We start from the raw sequence: 15,994 nt of genomic DNA, 5'->3' as shown, positions 1-15,994 counted from the left end.
GTTGTTTTATGTTGCATATATAAGAAATAAGATAATAAGAAATATTTAGCTTAATCTCTATTTTTAATAAGATCACTCTGATATGAATTATCAGAGATAATACAGAGGTGTGAACCCCACAGGGGGTGCCTCTGCCTGGTTTCCTGATCTATCCGTGGATATTGTAGCACTTATTGTTTGGTAAAGCACTTTTTAATGCTATTAATTTGCATCTACATCAGTGTGAAGGTGGAATTATTCCAAAAACAGATTTCTTCCCTCAAAATATTTGGTACTGTCCATAGCCATTACCAGACTGGCAACGCAGAGTCCAGAAAGCGATGGAGTCTCTGGGGTTCCTCCTTCACACCTGTAGCAATGCAAAATATCGAGGAAGATCCATTTTTCACCCCAAGTCAGGATGGCAGGGACCCTCAGACAGGCAGCGTTTCTCTGTCCCCTCTATACAGGTATCTTACAACAAATGCCCCTTTCTCTCTTTCATGAGTCTCAGGAGAGTTCATGGCAGGGTGTGGGACTGAGTCTCATGTGAAACCAAGATTTATCTGCTTCAACCCTTTTGATGGGAGACTTTATCTTTCATTTTAACACAGAGTTTAGCCCAGTGTTAACCTACAGTTAAGGATTTCAGGCATGTCTGTGACCCAAATAATAAGCAACACCTTTATTCTGTCTGCTTTGTCAATACCACTTTATCAAATATCAGTTTCACTGAACTGGATTTACAGCGACTTACTACCCTTGTCTCTGCAAACGAACAGAGCAAAGCAGGGAATTTTACTCTCAAACTAAAGGTTTCCTGTGAAATGCTGGGCTGTTTCATTTCCCCCTGAAGTAAATCACAGGAAAGACTCTCTGCACAGCATAACCCCAGAGCAGCCCGGGTGATGCCCACAAGGTTCTTCAGCCAGGAGGGTTTCTGAGCTCTGACCTGCAGCTCCAAAGTCTCTTCTTTTTTCCTCCCCCTTAAACACAACACCTTAATTTTACCATTGGCAGACTGGCTATACCAGCATGTACAGTGCTCTCATGAGCTGTGTTATAGCCTCTTTATAGTTTTATACAATACAGATGCTATAAAACAAATGAAGAAATAGCAAATGAAGGGCTTGAAAAAGTAACATAAAACACGCCAGGACTAGTTTTACTTTGACAGAAATATATGGGTAGCATTTATAACACAAAGATCTCAACCTACATCCCCTACTGAAATTCATGATTTTCTGCATATGATTACCATTTCCCCTGGTTCCTTCCCCCCCATCCCCCTCATTCTTTTGCTTTTGAATAAAGGGCAACTGACAATTGCATGTTACTGAATTTACTTATTTAATATGAGCCCATTACTCTATAAAGGGACTTTGCCTCTATATTCTGCAATAATCTGATAATAGTGAGTTGCACTGAATATTATAGCGTGCTTACATTTAATTAAGCAATGACCATTTGTACTCCACAGACTCAAGCTCCCTGTGGTCCTAAAGCAAAAAGGGGAGTCCTTTAGGAGATATGCCAATCTTTTTTATATCCTCCACAGTCTTCCTGGCTTTCTGTGAATGCAATTATATGAACAAATAAAACGGCTTGACTAAATTCCCCTACGTGGCAGGCCCCTTTCTGCTGATAAAGCTACTTGTGTATGCCATAATTAAATGAGAATCTTAATATTTAACCAAACGTAATAGGCTGTTGCTTTGCCACTTTTGTGGGGGCTGTGGTTTCAATAGAGAAGAACTGGGCTTTTCAGAAGCAGGGTGAATAATCATTGAACCAATATATTATTGTTGAAAGATCTCTGAAATTTATTAACGGGGAAGGGCAAGTTTTTGTACCATGCCTGCCTGTTCAGCAGAGATGGGCAGTGAGAGCGTGATAATCAGGTACCAGAAGTGTTACTTGAGGAGCTGGGGTTACAAATCTATTTATGAATGTGTCTCTAAAGGGAAGTTACAATCAATGAAATACATAATGTGGTGCAAAATGTCAAACCTTCCTTGGGTTCATGTGGCAGAGATAATGCCCTGGATCCCCCTGGTCACACCCAGACTGATGCCATGGGGATGAGCACTACAACAGGCTCCCCAGAACAGGATTCCTTGCCATCACAGTGGGATCATCCCAGCCCTTAAATCCCTCCACTGTGGGGCTCAGGAGCTTCTCCATCACCAGGAGACATTTCCCACCACTAGGACATAAAACTTGAAGTGTTGGGCCCTTTCCTTACCATGTGGGAAGAACTTGCTCTTTCTGATGCTGGAGGTGGCCACTTTTTCTAGAAGAGGCTCAGTGGGTAGATCACGTGGCCAGGTTATGGGAATAAAGGTTAAATCCTGGGAAGGAGGAAGGAATCCTCTATTTCAGACCCAGAGACTCCTTGGGTAAGACACACAAAATGAACAATTCTTGAAACCTTCCAAAAACCAAGGCTGTTCCAAACCCTGGTGTTGCAGGTTTGTATGAGTTTTGTCCACTCTCTTCTCCCCGTGGCTTTCCTTCCCATGGATTTTATGTTGTGTAGCAGCACAACCTTGTCCTAAAGTCCTCCATAGTGTCCTCAATTTCCCCATTTATTATGTGTAACTTGGGCACAGACTTCAGGACCTCTTCATTTGACATCTAGGTTTTCATGTCAGGTGGATGTCTGACCCTTAGTAGTGTACCAACAATTCCCATCTCCTGCAAATCAGGCGAATGTCACTATTTCACAGTTTGCCAATGCAGAACTTCAAAGACTTAACTGAATTAGACATCTGTGAGGACTAGAAGGAAATCCTTTCACAAGGAAACTTGTGTTATATATATTAAGGTGGCTATAAAATGTCAAAATGCATTTTCACAAACAATGCCAAAAGTTTTTATGCTCTTGACCTTCTTCTTTCAGAAATTTTTGAGCTGGAGGTAAATGAAAATGTGCAGCAGGCTGTAAATGACAGGCAAATGCCTAAGGTAGAATACACGGAAATCAAGATAGATGATTACAGTAAGTAGCACCTTTCTTCTCACTTATTTTTCTCTTTCACTGCTATAGCTGTGAAATGATACAGTCATCTTGGGTAGACTGGCAGGAGTTAAAATGACTTTGACTCTCAATAAACTCACACAGTTTGCAAAGCACTCTCTTAGGATGTGCTACATCAGGAGGTTATTACAGAGGCAGAATTTGATGAAAATTCAGCTGAAGAAAGGCAAAATAATAGGGTTGGGCGTTTTTTTTTCCTTTTGAAACTCCTTTGTAGAGAAAAAGCCACTCTGGGAAATTACACAACGGGGTACCCCTATTGTTGGGGGCACATTTGCCGTAGCTGTGCAGTGTGTTATCTGAAATCAGTTTGGAGTGGGACACTGTGTGTCCCACTTGCTGGCTACAGCTGTGGCTGCCTTTCAGTGCACAGTCTGAACTGCAATGAATGAAGATGACTCTCCAGTGACTGCCCATTGCAGTCATTCAAGATTCTTTAAGAAAGCCATATGATTTGATAGGGTTGAGAAAAAAAACCAGCTATATAGGAAAAGACAAAAGATATTTCACCTGGAATAAAGAAAGTAGAAATTTGGAGCTGTTTCTATCTGCAGCTGGTGTGTTATTTCTACTACTTGTATAATCATCTCCAATGCATCTATGTGCCAAAGAGAGAGAAAAAAGCCTGGTGGCAAACAGCCAAAATGTAATCATCTTCTGCCTGTCTCTGTAGTTGTACCTGAAACAACATAAAAAGCATCTCCTCTGGCTGTAAGCTTATAACTTACCTATATGGGGAAAATCCACATACTCAGAGCTGCGCAATGGCCCCCAAAATCCCAGTTTCTGTGTATGCTGGCAACTCCAAATAAGCCCCAGAGACCCTGGGTTCAAGGTGTGGCCCATCTGGTTTCCCATGCTAGGAAGGAGCATAACTCTCAGGCAGTGAAATGGAAGCAATGAGGTGTGCTGGGGACAGGCTATTGATTTCAACCATTACCAGATGTTATAAAATGTGAAGCAAAGCCTGAGAGATGGTTGCCATTTGAAAAATAATGGCCCTAAAATGTTCTGCTTGCCACACAGGCATTAGGAACATAAACCACTGCATAGAATAACAGGGACAGACGTTCACTCCCAGGTTTTATGGCCAGGAGAAGATGGGGGGAAAGCCTGTCATTGAGATCCTGCCTGTCCCCCCATGAACCAGCTTGTGTGACACTTGCAGTTTATTAGGGATAACTCAGCTGGATGCCAAATTTCTTAACTGCAAGTATCATTGCAATTCTGCTCATTTAACAAAAAATACACATGTGTGTGTGTAATAAATACAAACTGGCCACAGCCATGTGGCTGTTTGCCATGCCCTCCCTGTGTTTTCAAAGCTTTGGGCTGAACAGCCTTGAGAACACTGCACGTAGCACTTAGTAATATTTAAAGTCAAACGTTGGCCTTTTTGCTGTCCCTGGGCCATTGATCCAATTTGCAGCTATTAGCATTCAGATGGAATAACTAATTAGGCAGAGTGTCAGGCGACAACTGCAAAGCAAACCACTTAAACCACGCTGCTAATCTGTGTATTAATCTACAGAAAATGCTCCTAATACTGATTTAATTGCTGGCCCTTTGCTAATCTAGATTGTAGTTAACATTTTAAAAATAAATGGGCTGAGTGTTTGTGTGGTGTCAGTTTTGCCTATTGATTCAAAACCATAGAAATACCATTCAGTTAAAAGAAGCTTTGGTGGTCACATCCCACCCTTACGTTGGTTCTGCACCAGTATAACAATGTGGGCTTTAGCACCTTTGCCTCCTGTTTGGCAGCAAAATTCAGCCCTTAGGAAGCTAGGATTACAATACTTGTTTCTCCCTCTGTCTTCACACCATTGTAGCAAAATAATTATATTTCTCTCCCCCAGCCACCATACTTAATTGGGTTTTAAATTACCATTTTCATTGCCAATTTTCCCCCTTCTCTGCTGCCCTGGAATATTGATTTCTGTCTGCGTCACACATTCAGCTGCCAAAAAAAGAAAATTATAGCTATTGACAGATGTTAATTGAATGCTGTAAAAGTGATGCATGACTGAACACTCCCAATTTACATTTCTTGTCACCTCAGCTATCACAATATGGGTCCTTTCTTTGGCGACATCTGTGTTTCTAAGGTGTTATTTGCCACTGCCTCATAAAATACCATTTCGTTTCTACTCATATTTGGCCAAAACACGAGAAACATCTATTAGAGTTATGTTAACATTCCCTCATGGAAGATATGTTGTTATTTGTTCTTTTTTTGCTTAGAATTGCCAATGCAGATCCTAAAGCCTGCAATCTTTTCGGATACCGCGCACTACCCCTTGCTTCTGGTTGTGTAAGTTCTCTCTTGTCCTTTCTTTTTGTTCACATTATTAAGGCATTCTGGAGACCTTGGCCATGATCAGAAACTTCTAAGATATGTTTTGTACAGGGCATGTCAGAGTCCAGCACGTTGGTCCCTTTCCCTTCTCACTTCACAGCTAGAAGAGTCTGGATGTACGTCCCTTCTCTCCTATGTTTGAGCCAAGGTTTTCAGCTACCAGGAAGGCACCCTAGTGAAATCCTGCAGAGTAAACTGTGGGATTTTATGAAGCTGTTCCATGTACGCTTGCAATTCAATAATTTGAGGGGCAGAAACAGGAGGAGGAGGAATAAAAGATGGATTTTGACTTTCTGTCCCAGTCCTTAGGGCACTCAACCTGCATAACAGGTAGTTTTAGAGTGAAATTCAGTCAGCCTTACTAGAACTTAAGTTTTAGATGCACTCATGCAGAAATCCTTCCCTTGTAAGTGCTGGTGTTCCCTGAAGTGACAGTACAGAGAGAGTTGGAAACCTTTGAAGATCTGCACGATGTTAGCATTTATATTAGGTAGGTAGGTTTTCCTCTTGGCAGGCAAAGCAGATGGATATTTCTTATGCAACATTTAGTAATAATAATACACATTACTGAGGTTTTTTTATGGCAATTTGGAAAGAAAATAGGGAAGGGAATTCACTGACTTTGGAAGAACCTGTTTGGCCCTGCTGCATCCCACTGCATCACTTGCCTGCCAGGGAACATCCCACGAGAGAGAGAAGCCTTGTGCAGGAATGATGAATGCCTGGCAAAAACCTGAATACCGTCCTACACATCCCTCCATGAAGGACAAAAACACTGCAATAAGCGTGTCGTTACATCACAGAATTACTGCAGAGAAAATGTACTTCATTATGGAAGTGCTTGAGGAAGATTGGTACTCATCAAGCTAACGGCACTTGATTAGGCTCCCTCTGGAGCTGGATAGGTCTGGGTCTCGCTTGAAAAAATGCAGATGACTGGAGTCACATGCGCATTAAAATCCTGCAGTGAGTTGCCTGATGTCTCTAAGAACCCCAAAAACGACAAAAAGTGGATAAAAATGACAGTGGCTCTACAGTAATCCCAGTCCTAAATTATTGCTTGAAGTCAACATCACCGTCTCTTGTTTTTTCCAATTTGTCTGGCTGAAGTGGGGTCTGTGTTTCTGGAGACAGTTCCCTTGTCTGACAGGATCAGACCCTAAGCAGAAGGGTGAAGAGGGAGTCATTCCCACCCTTTCCCACCAATTTTAGGCCAAACTGGGCATGATTAAGCCAGTTTTTATCACTTTAAAAACATCCTTTCCCTCTGTACTCGTGTGAAGCCTTGATGACAGAAGTGACTGACAGCTCCATCTACTGCTGCTCTCCAGAACCCCATGGCAGAGGGAAGGGCAAGGCTGGGTGAATGGGGCAGTAATGAAACCCCAGCGCTTGCCAGTAAAGGAAAAGATGCCTGATGTCTTCAAGCTTCATCCAACGTATTTTAGTAATGCCTGTGGACTCCAAAGTCAAGCTCCTCACAGAAACCCCTCCAACAGAATAAAAACAGCAGCTTTGGGGAACACAGAAAATAGATGTAGATTAGAGGAGGTATAAAAAAAGGAAAACTCAAATGATACCTTTGCCACTGCCCTGGTTGCTCATGGGAGGAATCCTGTCCAGTTAGGGATGTGCTTGCTAGGGTGGTTCAAAGCTCACAACCATAGCTAGTGTGCACAGAGAGGGGCAGAAACCAACCTGCAGCTTCCACCCAGCCTCAAAACCTATCCCACACAATCAGTCTTGTGCACGTCATCCTTGCAGAGAGTGGTCTCCCCTTCTAGACACCTGTCCAGCCTTACCCAGCACAACAGAGTTGTGGGTCCCCATCCCACAGCAAGATCACAGTCCCAAGGAGGGCGTTTGGCCCCTGCTTTGTGCCTCTGCCTTTACTTGATGCCTGTTTCTGTGTCAGAGATGGGACACCTGGGAGCCAGATCGTAACGGAGAGGTTTGAGGTGACATGGGAAAGTGTCATGGTCAGTTCTCACAACGCCATCGTGCTGAAGTTCGACGGCCGCGGGAGTGGCTTCCAGGGCACTAAGCTGCTGCACGAGGTCAAGAGGAGGCTGGGCTTTTTGGAAGAGAAGGATCAGTTGGATGCTGTCCGGTCAGTGACATCCTTATTGAAGAAATTCTTTCACTAATGATAATTAACCCAGTACTGTCATTAGTCCTGGTTGTTTTAATGGTGTGTGGGATAGAGCAAGGAGATGGGAGGGAAGGACACTGTACATACAGCTGTGACCAAGTGATGGCATGTGAGACGGAGCTCATGCCAGCCAGTGCAGAAGGAAAAAAACAAGCCTTAAACAGAGCTAAATTAGAGCACAGTTATCTGTATCACATGTTCAAAGCCTGCTTATTTTTAGCTCTGTGCAGTCATACAGCTACAAGCAAGTAGGCTTGAATATCTATTCCTACATTAATCTTTTGCTTGCCTGGCGGTTAGAAAAACCCATCTTTAAATCCTTAAACTTTTTAAAGAGAAAAACCAGTGCAAAATCCTGAATATCAAATGCTGTCATATTGTTAGATTTATTCTGCACATAATCACGTTAAAACCACTATCAGAGTATTGCAATAGCTTTGCAATATCTTATTATGACTTCCAAAGGTACTACAGATTATTTGTTGCCATTGCATGGTCAAATCCAACACATGAGGTTGCAAGATTAAATCAAACAGACTCATGTGAAAGCAGCTTGTATGACACAATTTAGATTGTCTACATCAAGGGTTAAGAGCTTTAAACTGAAAAAAGGCAGGTTTAGATTTGATATTAGGAAGAAATTCTTTACTGTGAGAGTGCGAGACCCTGGAACAGATTTCCCAGAGAAGCTGTGGATGTCCCATCCCTGGAAGCGTTCAAGGCCAGGTTGGGCGGGGTTTTGAGCATCCTGGTCTAGTGAGAGATGTCCCTGCCCTTGGCAGGGGTGATGAAATGAGATTATCTTTAAAGTCCCTTCCAACCCAAACCATTCTATGAATTTTTCTGTGGCCACCCTAATTTAAGGCTGATTAAAATTACACTGTGTTTGCTATATCTGAGGGAAAAATATTTTTAACCCATTGTTTCTCCTCTCTCATATATTAGGACAATGCTGAAGGAGCATTTCATTGATAAAACGCGAGTCGGTGTGTTTGGGAAGGTAATGTTTTCTCGTTGTTCTTCTGTGCTCTTCAAGTTGGCTGATGTGGCTAAGCAGCTGAGCTAAATCCTGACTTATTGATGGTGTCAATAAGTCGATATTTATGTCAGTGGTGACTTTTTTATTAATATTTATTTTTGAGATAGACTGCATCTTGCTCAGAGATGTTAAAGATGGAAGTTTTCATTTTATCAATATGTTTGTCAATTGCTTTTTTTAAATTAACTTCCAAGTGCAAAAAGTGACTATTGCTCAGAAAAACCTTGTCAGATAATTAATTATTTTTTCCAATTGAAAACTTTCATTTCATTTTCATCTTGTCTCTTCAGGCCTGTGGGAATGTGGGTTTATCGTGTTCACAAGTGTACAACAACACTGTGGAGGCTAATTTGCACCACAGTGTGTGTCTGGCCGGAAAACAGCAGTTATAAAATACACATAGTTTGAGATGAGAAGGGGACTGGGAGCAGAAATTTTTTATTGTGGGTGATACAGGCTTGGAGTGGGCGAAGAGAGCTGCACGTACAGCAGCATCTCTGCAGGGAATTGTTAACAGGCTGACAGCAGACACTGAAATTGCGATGTTCATTTTAAATAGCAAAAGACTGGGGTAGTGTTTTGGAAAGGTAACATACCTTGTTAGAGCTAAAACCATAAAATGGGATGAGAAAGGCCAGCTCCTGGGCACACAGCCATCCTACCTTCAGGAAAGTGCAACAAGTGTAGAGTTCATCTTCAGCCAATTGTGCCAAAGACAGGGAGATAACGCTTGTTTTGTTTTCTTTCAGTGCGAGGTGTTAAAGGCTCTGTAATGGTCAGGTGTTTGCTGCAAGGTCTAAGCTGCCCTGTTTCTGTACCCAAAAGCAGCAGTGCCTCACAGCAGGACCACTGACACCCCTGTCCCCTTTCTGTTCCAGGATTACGGCGGCTACCTGAGCACTTACATGCTTCCAGCCGGTGAAGAGAACCAGGTGTTTGCCTGTGGAGCTGCTCTTTCCCCAGTGACAGACTTCAAACTATATGGTAAAATATGACCACAAATGATATTTCTTCCCTATCCTTTCCCAGTTATCACCTTTATTCTCCAAGATCCTTCCTGTTTTATATCCTGTGTCTTCTTAGGAGTAGCCATAAACACTTTTCCCCCCAGTCGAGCAAATTTGTTGACACCGGTGGGACCAGCCATGGTGGTCAGAGTATTATTACTCTTTTTAAATAAAGGAGAACTGCCTTAAAACCTCTCCAGCCTCTGCCACTAACCACAACCACTGCCTTGAATGTGCTTCTTTCTTGCCTGAACTATCTATCCATGCAACCTGTGGTCCAGTCTGCCACACCCATTCTGTCTCTGACAACAGTACTGCTGCACATGGTGGTCCTTTCTCTCAGGGACACCAGTTGTTCCCTTTGCACTTTGCACAGGGGACTGCCATGGAAGTCTGGTGTTCAGCCACCCTTCTGGAGCTGCACAGTTATCCCTGAGAGCAATGGGGACTTGCTGTTGATGGAGAAGGCCTTGAAAAAGGAGAAAGGGACAGAAAATGATAGTGTTCTTCTCTTCTATCTCGGTTGCATTAAGGAAGAAAAAAAAGGCTCTTCTGTGACTGATTTAGAAACCAGAAGTACATGGTGATAATGACAGACTGTAGTATCACACATATCCTTAAGTGTATTTTCAAAAACTTTTAGAAATGTGTCCTCTATAATTAAGGCGATGTTAGAAAATAAGGCCTTTTTTAGCATTTGCAGTATTTGACTCAGAAGCACCAGTGTACTCACTTATGACTGAAAGTGATGTTTGCATTTTTTTCTTTTCAAGCTTCAGCCTTTTCTGAAAGATACTTGGGCTTGCACGGGATTGATAACAGAGCATATGAGGTAACTGCATGGACACTGCATTTTCCTGATAAAATGTGAACTGGGTTTTAGCTCGTCCTCCATGTGTTCTCTTTTGGGGAGGGAGCAAAGATATGCAAAACACTCACTAGTAAAGCTCTGAAGGTTTCTTTCGGCCTGCTTGCTGCTTTTCTTGTCTTAATAGTAATAATGGATAAAGGTTTTATTGATTAGCCCTCATGTCTGCCTCTCTAAATTGGATAAATACAGTTATACCAGTTCTAGAGATTGAAAGAGTGGCTCAGCTGTGCCCAAGAGGACACAGTGTCACAACCTCCTTGAAAGTTCCTGCCACTGGTCTTGCCACTTTGATTCTCTCTGAGATATACTTTTTGACTCCAACTCAAGTGAAGCTCAGCTTCTCTTGACTTAAAGTATGTGATATTTCAGGCAGAACTCTGTGTCAGAATTGAGCAGGACATGGGAAAGGAGACATGGGACAAGACATTGTTTAGTATGTGTGATGGGATCAGTTACATACTGTGCTGCAATTACTCAGAGGAAAAACCTAATGAGGAATAGTCACACAAACAGAATATTTTATAGAGAAAACTTTGTTCAGCTTCTAAGCCATGTCTTCAGCCATAAGACAGAAGGCAGCAAAGGTTTGGCACCGTGTTCTCACAGAGAAGGCAGGTATCACCCTGTGTACTCACAGGGTAATCTTTATCCTGGTTATCTAAACTCTGAGTTCATTGACTCTCAAATTTTGCACTCATAATTTCTAGATCAGTACAAACTCTTATTTTCCTCTTAGAAATTTGAAGGAAGGTCATTACAGATGAAAGCAAGATAAAATATTCCAGAAATGAGGGCTTTGAGTTGTCATGTACTCTTTGTGCATTGAAGAGTTGGCCTAAGCAAACAGTGGTAGTTCTAGTTGTCTCCTGAGCTCTCTGCAGAGCGTGGCAGGGTCCTTAACTGAGTGAAGTTCTTCATTTCTCCTACCCTGTACCATTTGCAGTCACTCAGATTTGTGTTTATTTTCCCCTGTGCATCTGTAAGACAGCTGGGGGCAAAGCCATTCTCAGCAGTGGACACTTGAATTTCGTATTGGATCCTCTCCAGAGTTGTTAAAGCTAATTCAGGTTGGCTTTCAAACCTCACCAAAGTCACTCCAGCTTCCTGAAGAGTTCTTGGGATTTGGCACCTGGGCATGCTTTTCATCAGTGGTTTCACCTAAAATCCACTTTGCTGTTTTCCATGTGTTCTGCAGTTCAGGTTTTAGTGAATATTATCAGAACAGTCAAGGGTCTCTGAGTCCTTCCTGCTGCTGACACTGAGCCTGGAAGCAGAGGGTGGGGTCTATTTCACCTCTAGATTGATACCAGCAGCCAGGAGAATATGCTGTGCTAGTGTCTGCTTATTATCATTGAGAAAAAGTGTTAAATAGAATTAAGTGCTTCTATCGCCTCCATGTAAATTGCTAATTTCTGGCAAGTTTTTTAATCTTATTGCAACCTTTACCTTCACAGATCAACAAATTATCACACAGAGTCTCATTACTGAAGGAACAGACATTTTTGATCATTCATGCTACCGCTGATGGTAAGTTAGCCCATCCTTTGAGCTCATTATATGTTTGTGATAGCTTTGATTTTTCTTAATTAAATTTACCTCTTTAATGATTGCAATCTGTTTTTACAGAAAAAATCCATTTTCAGCATACTACAGATCTTATCACACACCTAATTAGGGCAAAGGCTAATTACAGCTTGCAGGTACAGTATGTGTTTCTTTTTTTCATATTTGAATAGTTTTGAAAAGCCACTTGAAAATTCAGCCTGGCAATAGAAGTAGCACCAGCATATAACATGTCCCTGTGCTTATCCTTTCCTGTTTTTATGTGATACCACTATTTTGGTTTATTAATTATTAAATTACAGTAAATTAGGTTGTGAGAGACAAGTCTCTAAGGAATTTATGCCTGTTCAGTTTCTTTTGGAACAACAGAACAAATTCAGGATGAATTACAGGGGAAACAGGAATCTAAATTAAATCAACATGAAAAGTTAAGAAGAGAAATGTCACTTAAATGTGACACCCCACTGTGAATTACATACTGTGGTCTAGAAAGCCCCACCTTCCACCAAATTATATCCCTGTTTTGCTGAATGGGCTATGTCCAAGCTATCAAAGCTTCCAGAATGAACCCCACACCAGCCATGGGGGTGGTCCCAACCTCTCTGTGACATCCCAAACCACAGCCAGGAGAGTGCAACTCACTCAGACTCAGTCCACACCAGGACCTCGCCCCAGCCCATGGGTACAGGTGGTTGTGCTGCAATGCCCAAGTCCTAATAATGCTTGATTTGCTGAATACCAGCTCCCTCTGGCTGCATTCCTGCAGAGCTTCGTGTGGTGGGTGTGCTCACTCCATCACGCTCCAGGCAGGTGGGATGGAGTGTCTAAGCAAAGAGCTGGGAATGGATTTGGTCAGCACTACAAGGAGTGAGGTGCTCCAGCCCATTTTCCAATGCAGAAGAATTAGTACAGTGGGTCTTGAAGGCACCAATGAGCTTGACACATGTAAAAAGTTAGTTAAGTCTGAATTGGAGGCCTGAGGGACCTGTGTCTTGGACTAAAGTACCCAGAGCAGCAGAGAGACACCTCAGTCCTGCCTGCAAGCATCCAGCCCTAAGGGACTTCTTTTTCCCCCTTCAATAGTTTAAACTATTTAATTTCTAGCTTCCTGATTTTTTTCTATTTAATTACTCCTCCAGCAAACTTTATTTAATTTTTTAACTCAATTACTTCTGTTTTAAGCACTCATTTTATTCAGTCAAACCTAATGCTATATCTCTGCAAAACTGGGGGGATTTTTCTGTTTTCACAAGGAGCAAGCACTGTTGTTTGTAAGTCTGCTCTGGTTCTTCTTAGGCTGAACTTGTTCAGAATGGAATTAAATGGAAAACTCTCCCCCCAAAAAAGTTCCTTGTGAAGGAATGTGCAAGTCTGCTCTTGCATCCATGGGAAGGCCCACGGTTCTGGGGTGATGCAGTGGGTTTGCAGGTCAGGTTGAGCTGCAGGTGTGGGTGGTCAGTGCTCAAACTTCAAGCTCCTTAAGGGGTGTGTTTGCCTGTTTTTGCAGATTTACCCTGATGAAAGCCATTACTTCAGCAATGCAGCATCGGAGCAGCATTTATACAACTCCATTGTCAACTTCTTTGTGGCGTGTTTCCAAGTTCAGGACAAACTCCCACTAACTCCACTGAAAGAGGAGGAGGATGAAGATTAACCCTGTTTGTCCATGCCAAGCACAAGGCAGATCTCTCTGACAATATGCAACTGGATCATTTTCCTGAAGAAAGAGATGTTACGTTGTTAGCATGTATTTAAAAAAAAACTGAAAGCAGCTCATCTGCTTTACTTGACAGCAACTCCTTCCTAAATGGAAGAACATTAAGCATGGTGAACTCAGCAGAAACTGCTGTCTGAAATGAATCCATCACAACCAACATCTTCTTTTCCTTTGGTTGTTGGTTTTTTTCCTCCTTTTTTCTTCCTTTTTTTTTTTTGTTTGCCACCAAATGACTTCTCGAGTGAAAGTGGTGAGACACTGAACTTGAAGGAGCACCCCAAGAAACCGCTTTGAGGACTGGAAGATTTAATGTCTCTTTGCATTCAAGCAGTCAAGCAGTAGCAGTGAAATCCGTCATCCATATTAAGGTTACTATAGTTAGCATCACACTATGTCAGAAAAAAAAAATCTAACCTAATACATGAAAAAGATTATAGCACAATTATTTTAAAGGATACTGATTCATACACACTTGCCTGCTCTTCTCCATCTTCAGGAGGTTTGTCATTGCTACAGGACATACAAATTCAATTGCACGAAGTATCACTATAGTTACACCGATCTTTACCTTCCTGTAATTATTTCATTAATTCTGTGTTGCTCTTACTTCTGTTTTCATTGGGTCTCATGCTTACCTTATTAGCTTCTCAGCTTGTTCTGGATGGGGAAAAAACATACACTGAATTAACCAACTCACTTTAGACCTCAGGGGTCTAATGAGGCAATAGGAGTTGAGGTACCCAGATGTTAAAAAATCCATTAGAACAAAGCAAAGAAAAACTCACTCTCATGTTCCCAGAATAGCTTTTGCCAGCAAGATTGAGTATTTTCTTTGGCAGCCTTGAAAAATATGCACATAAATAAGCTAAATCAGCTTAACATTGAGATATTTTTTATGGTAATGTAGAAAAATATGTGACAGTCATGATTATTCTGTTTCTTCTTTTATTATTGGAACAACTGGTTGGCAACCTGTTGGGGAACAGCTAATTGAGGCTGTGGTAGCAGGAATTTGTACCAGATACTGCACAGATCATCTTATAAAGCCATTTAAACAGAACCAATGTGCAGAGACTTATTGCATATGCTGTCTGTGGCTTAGTTTTGTTCCAGGTCAATGATTAGCATATTTCCAAATGCATTTAATTATCTCTTCTGTTCACATTAGTTTTGACAAGCATAAAAGAAAAAAAAGAAGGATTTTTGCTTTAGAAGATATAACTTTTCGTTCTAGCAGTACAAAGCAACTTTTAAAACTTCTTGTGAAAACATTCAACTCTCAGAAAGAAATCCAACCTTCGTCCACGTCCCACGTCATAAGAATTTTGACTATTGTCGCTCCTTGTAAAATATTCTGACCAAATGTACAGCCAGTATTAATACTGTATATTTCATTTTGTTGTATATAAAGGAATGTAAGTCAGCTCTTCGTCAGATCCCCAATCCAATATTAGTCTTGTGTTCGGCATGCATGCGGTAACACTTCTTTGCTGATCAGGACTCTATAGAAGTACTAGCTTGGAAATATTACAATTAATGTAGTTTTCTTTCCTTGTTTTAACAGCTTGAATGTCAATGCCGGTTTCTACTTTTTACATAGTACTGTGGGTAAACTCACATCCTGACAGCAATGATGATGTTTCCATTGTGTTCTTTAGTGTGTCTTTTTTCTTATCTTTATTTTAAGCTTTGAATGTTGGTTGTACTTTGACCATCATGAAAAAAATGTATTGATAAACCACAGAAATGACCTAGTTTGGTTCAGATTATCTTCTTTACTTTACAGTGCATCGACATTGTGTGAACAAGAACTACAGTATAAAATCTGCTTTATCTGGCAAAAATGCCAAATAGACAATAAGAATGCTGCGTGTCCAGATTTTGCTACTCTGAACAGGCTCAAAAGCCTGAAATGAACTTGAACTGAGAAATGTAAAAATCTGCTCTGTCCACAATCTTTTGTAGAAAGAACTTTAGGATGTGGCATGGTAGTGTTTGTTCATTCATGGAATAAAACATTATTTTACCACCCTGGTTGCTACTGCTGTTATTTTGTGTTAAGTTCTTAAGTAAGCATCAGGTGGCTGAAAGTGCTATTCCTAGTTGAACTGAGCCCGAACTTCAGGGTGAAGATCAGAAACATGAAAAGAAATCTTTATAAATAAATACATGTTGCTATTTAGATGTTGTCCACAAAGATGCTCAGAGGACTGGAGCACCTCTCCTATGAAGACAGGCAGAGGGAGTTGGGGTTGTTCCACCTGGAG

At 41.5% G+C, this 15,994-nt stretch overlaps 1 protein-coding gene across 5 annotated transcripts in view; it reads left to right on the top strand.

Annotated features, from left to right (window-relative positions):
- Positions 1–15,758, top strand: part of DPP6 (dipeptidyl peptidase like 6) — a 542,987-nt gene extending 527,229 nt beyond the window's left edge. For all 5 annotated transcript variants that reach the window (XM_027648436.1, XM_027648437.1, XM_027648434.1 and 2 more), the window contains exons 18-26: positions 2,882–2,980; positions 5,264–5,333; positions 7,294–7,488; positions 8,476–8,530; positions 9,448–9,553; positions 10,350–10,408; positions 11,902–11,974; positions 12,074–12,147; positions 13,518–15,758. In XM_027648436.1, coding sequence (XP_027504237.1) covers positions 2,882–2,980; positions 5,264–5,333; positions 7,294–7,488; positions 8,476–8,530; positions 9,448–9,553; positions 10,350–10,408; positions 11,902–11,974; positions 12,074–12,147; positions 13,518–13,664 — 878 coding nt within the window. In that variant the 3' untranslated portion in view covers positions 13,665–15,758. The remainder of the gene's footprint in view (positions 1–2,881; positions 2,981–5,263; positions 5,334–7,293; positions 7,489–8,475; positions 8,531–9,447; positions 9,554–10,349; positions 10,409–11,901; positions 11,975–12,073; positions 12,148–13,517) is intronic.
- The last annotated feature ends 236 nt before the right edge of the window (positions 15,759–15,994 follow it).

Source organism: Corapipo altera, unplaced genomic scaffold, assembly GCF_003945725.1.
Source record: "Corapipo altera isolate COAL_440 unplaced genomic scaffold, ASM394572v1 47, whole genome shotgun sequence".
Lineage (NCBI taxonomy): Eukaryota > Metazoa > Chordata > Aves > Passeriformes > Pipridae > Corapipo > Corapipo altera.
This window is presented reverse-complemented; position numbering and strand designations above follow the sequence as displayed.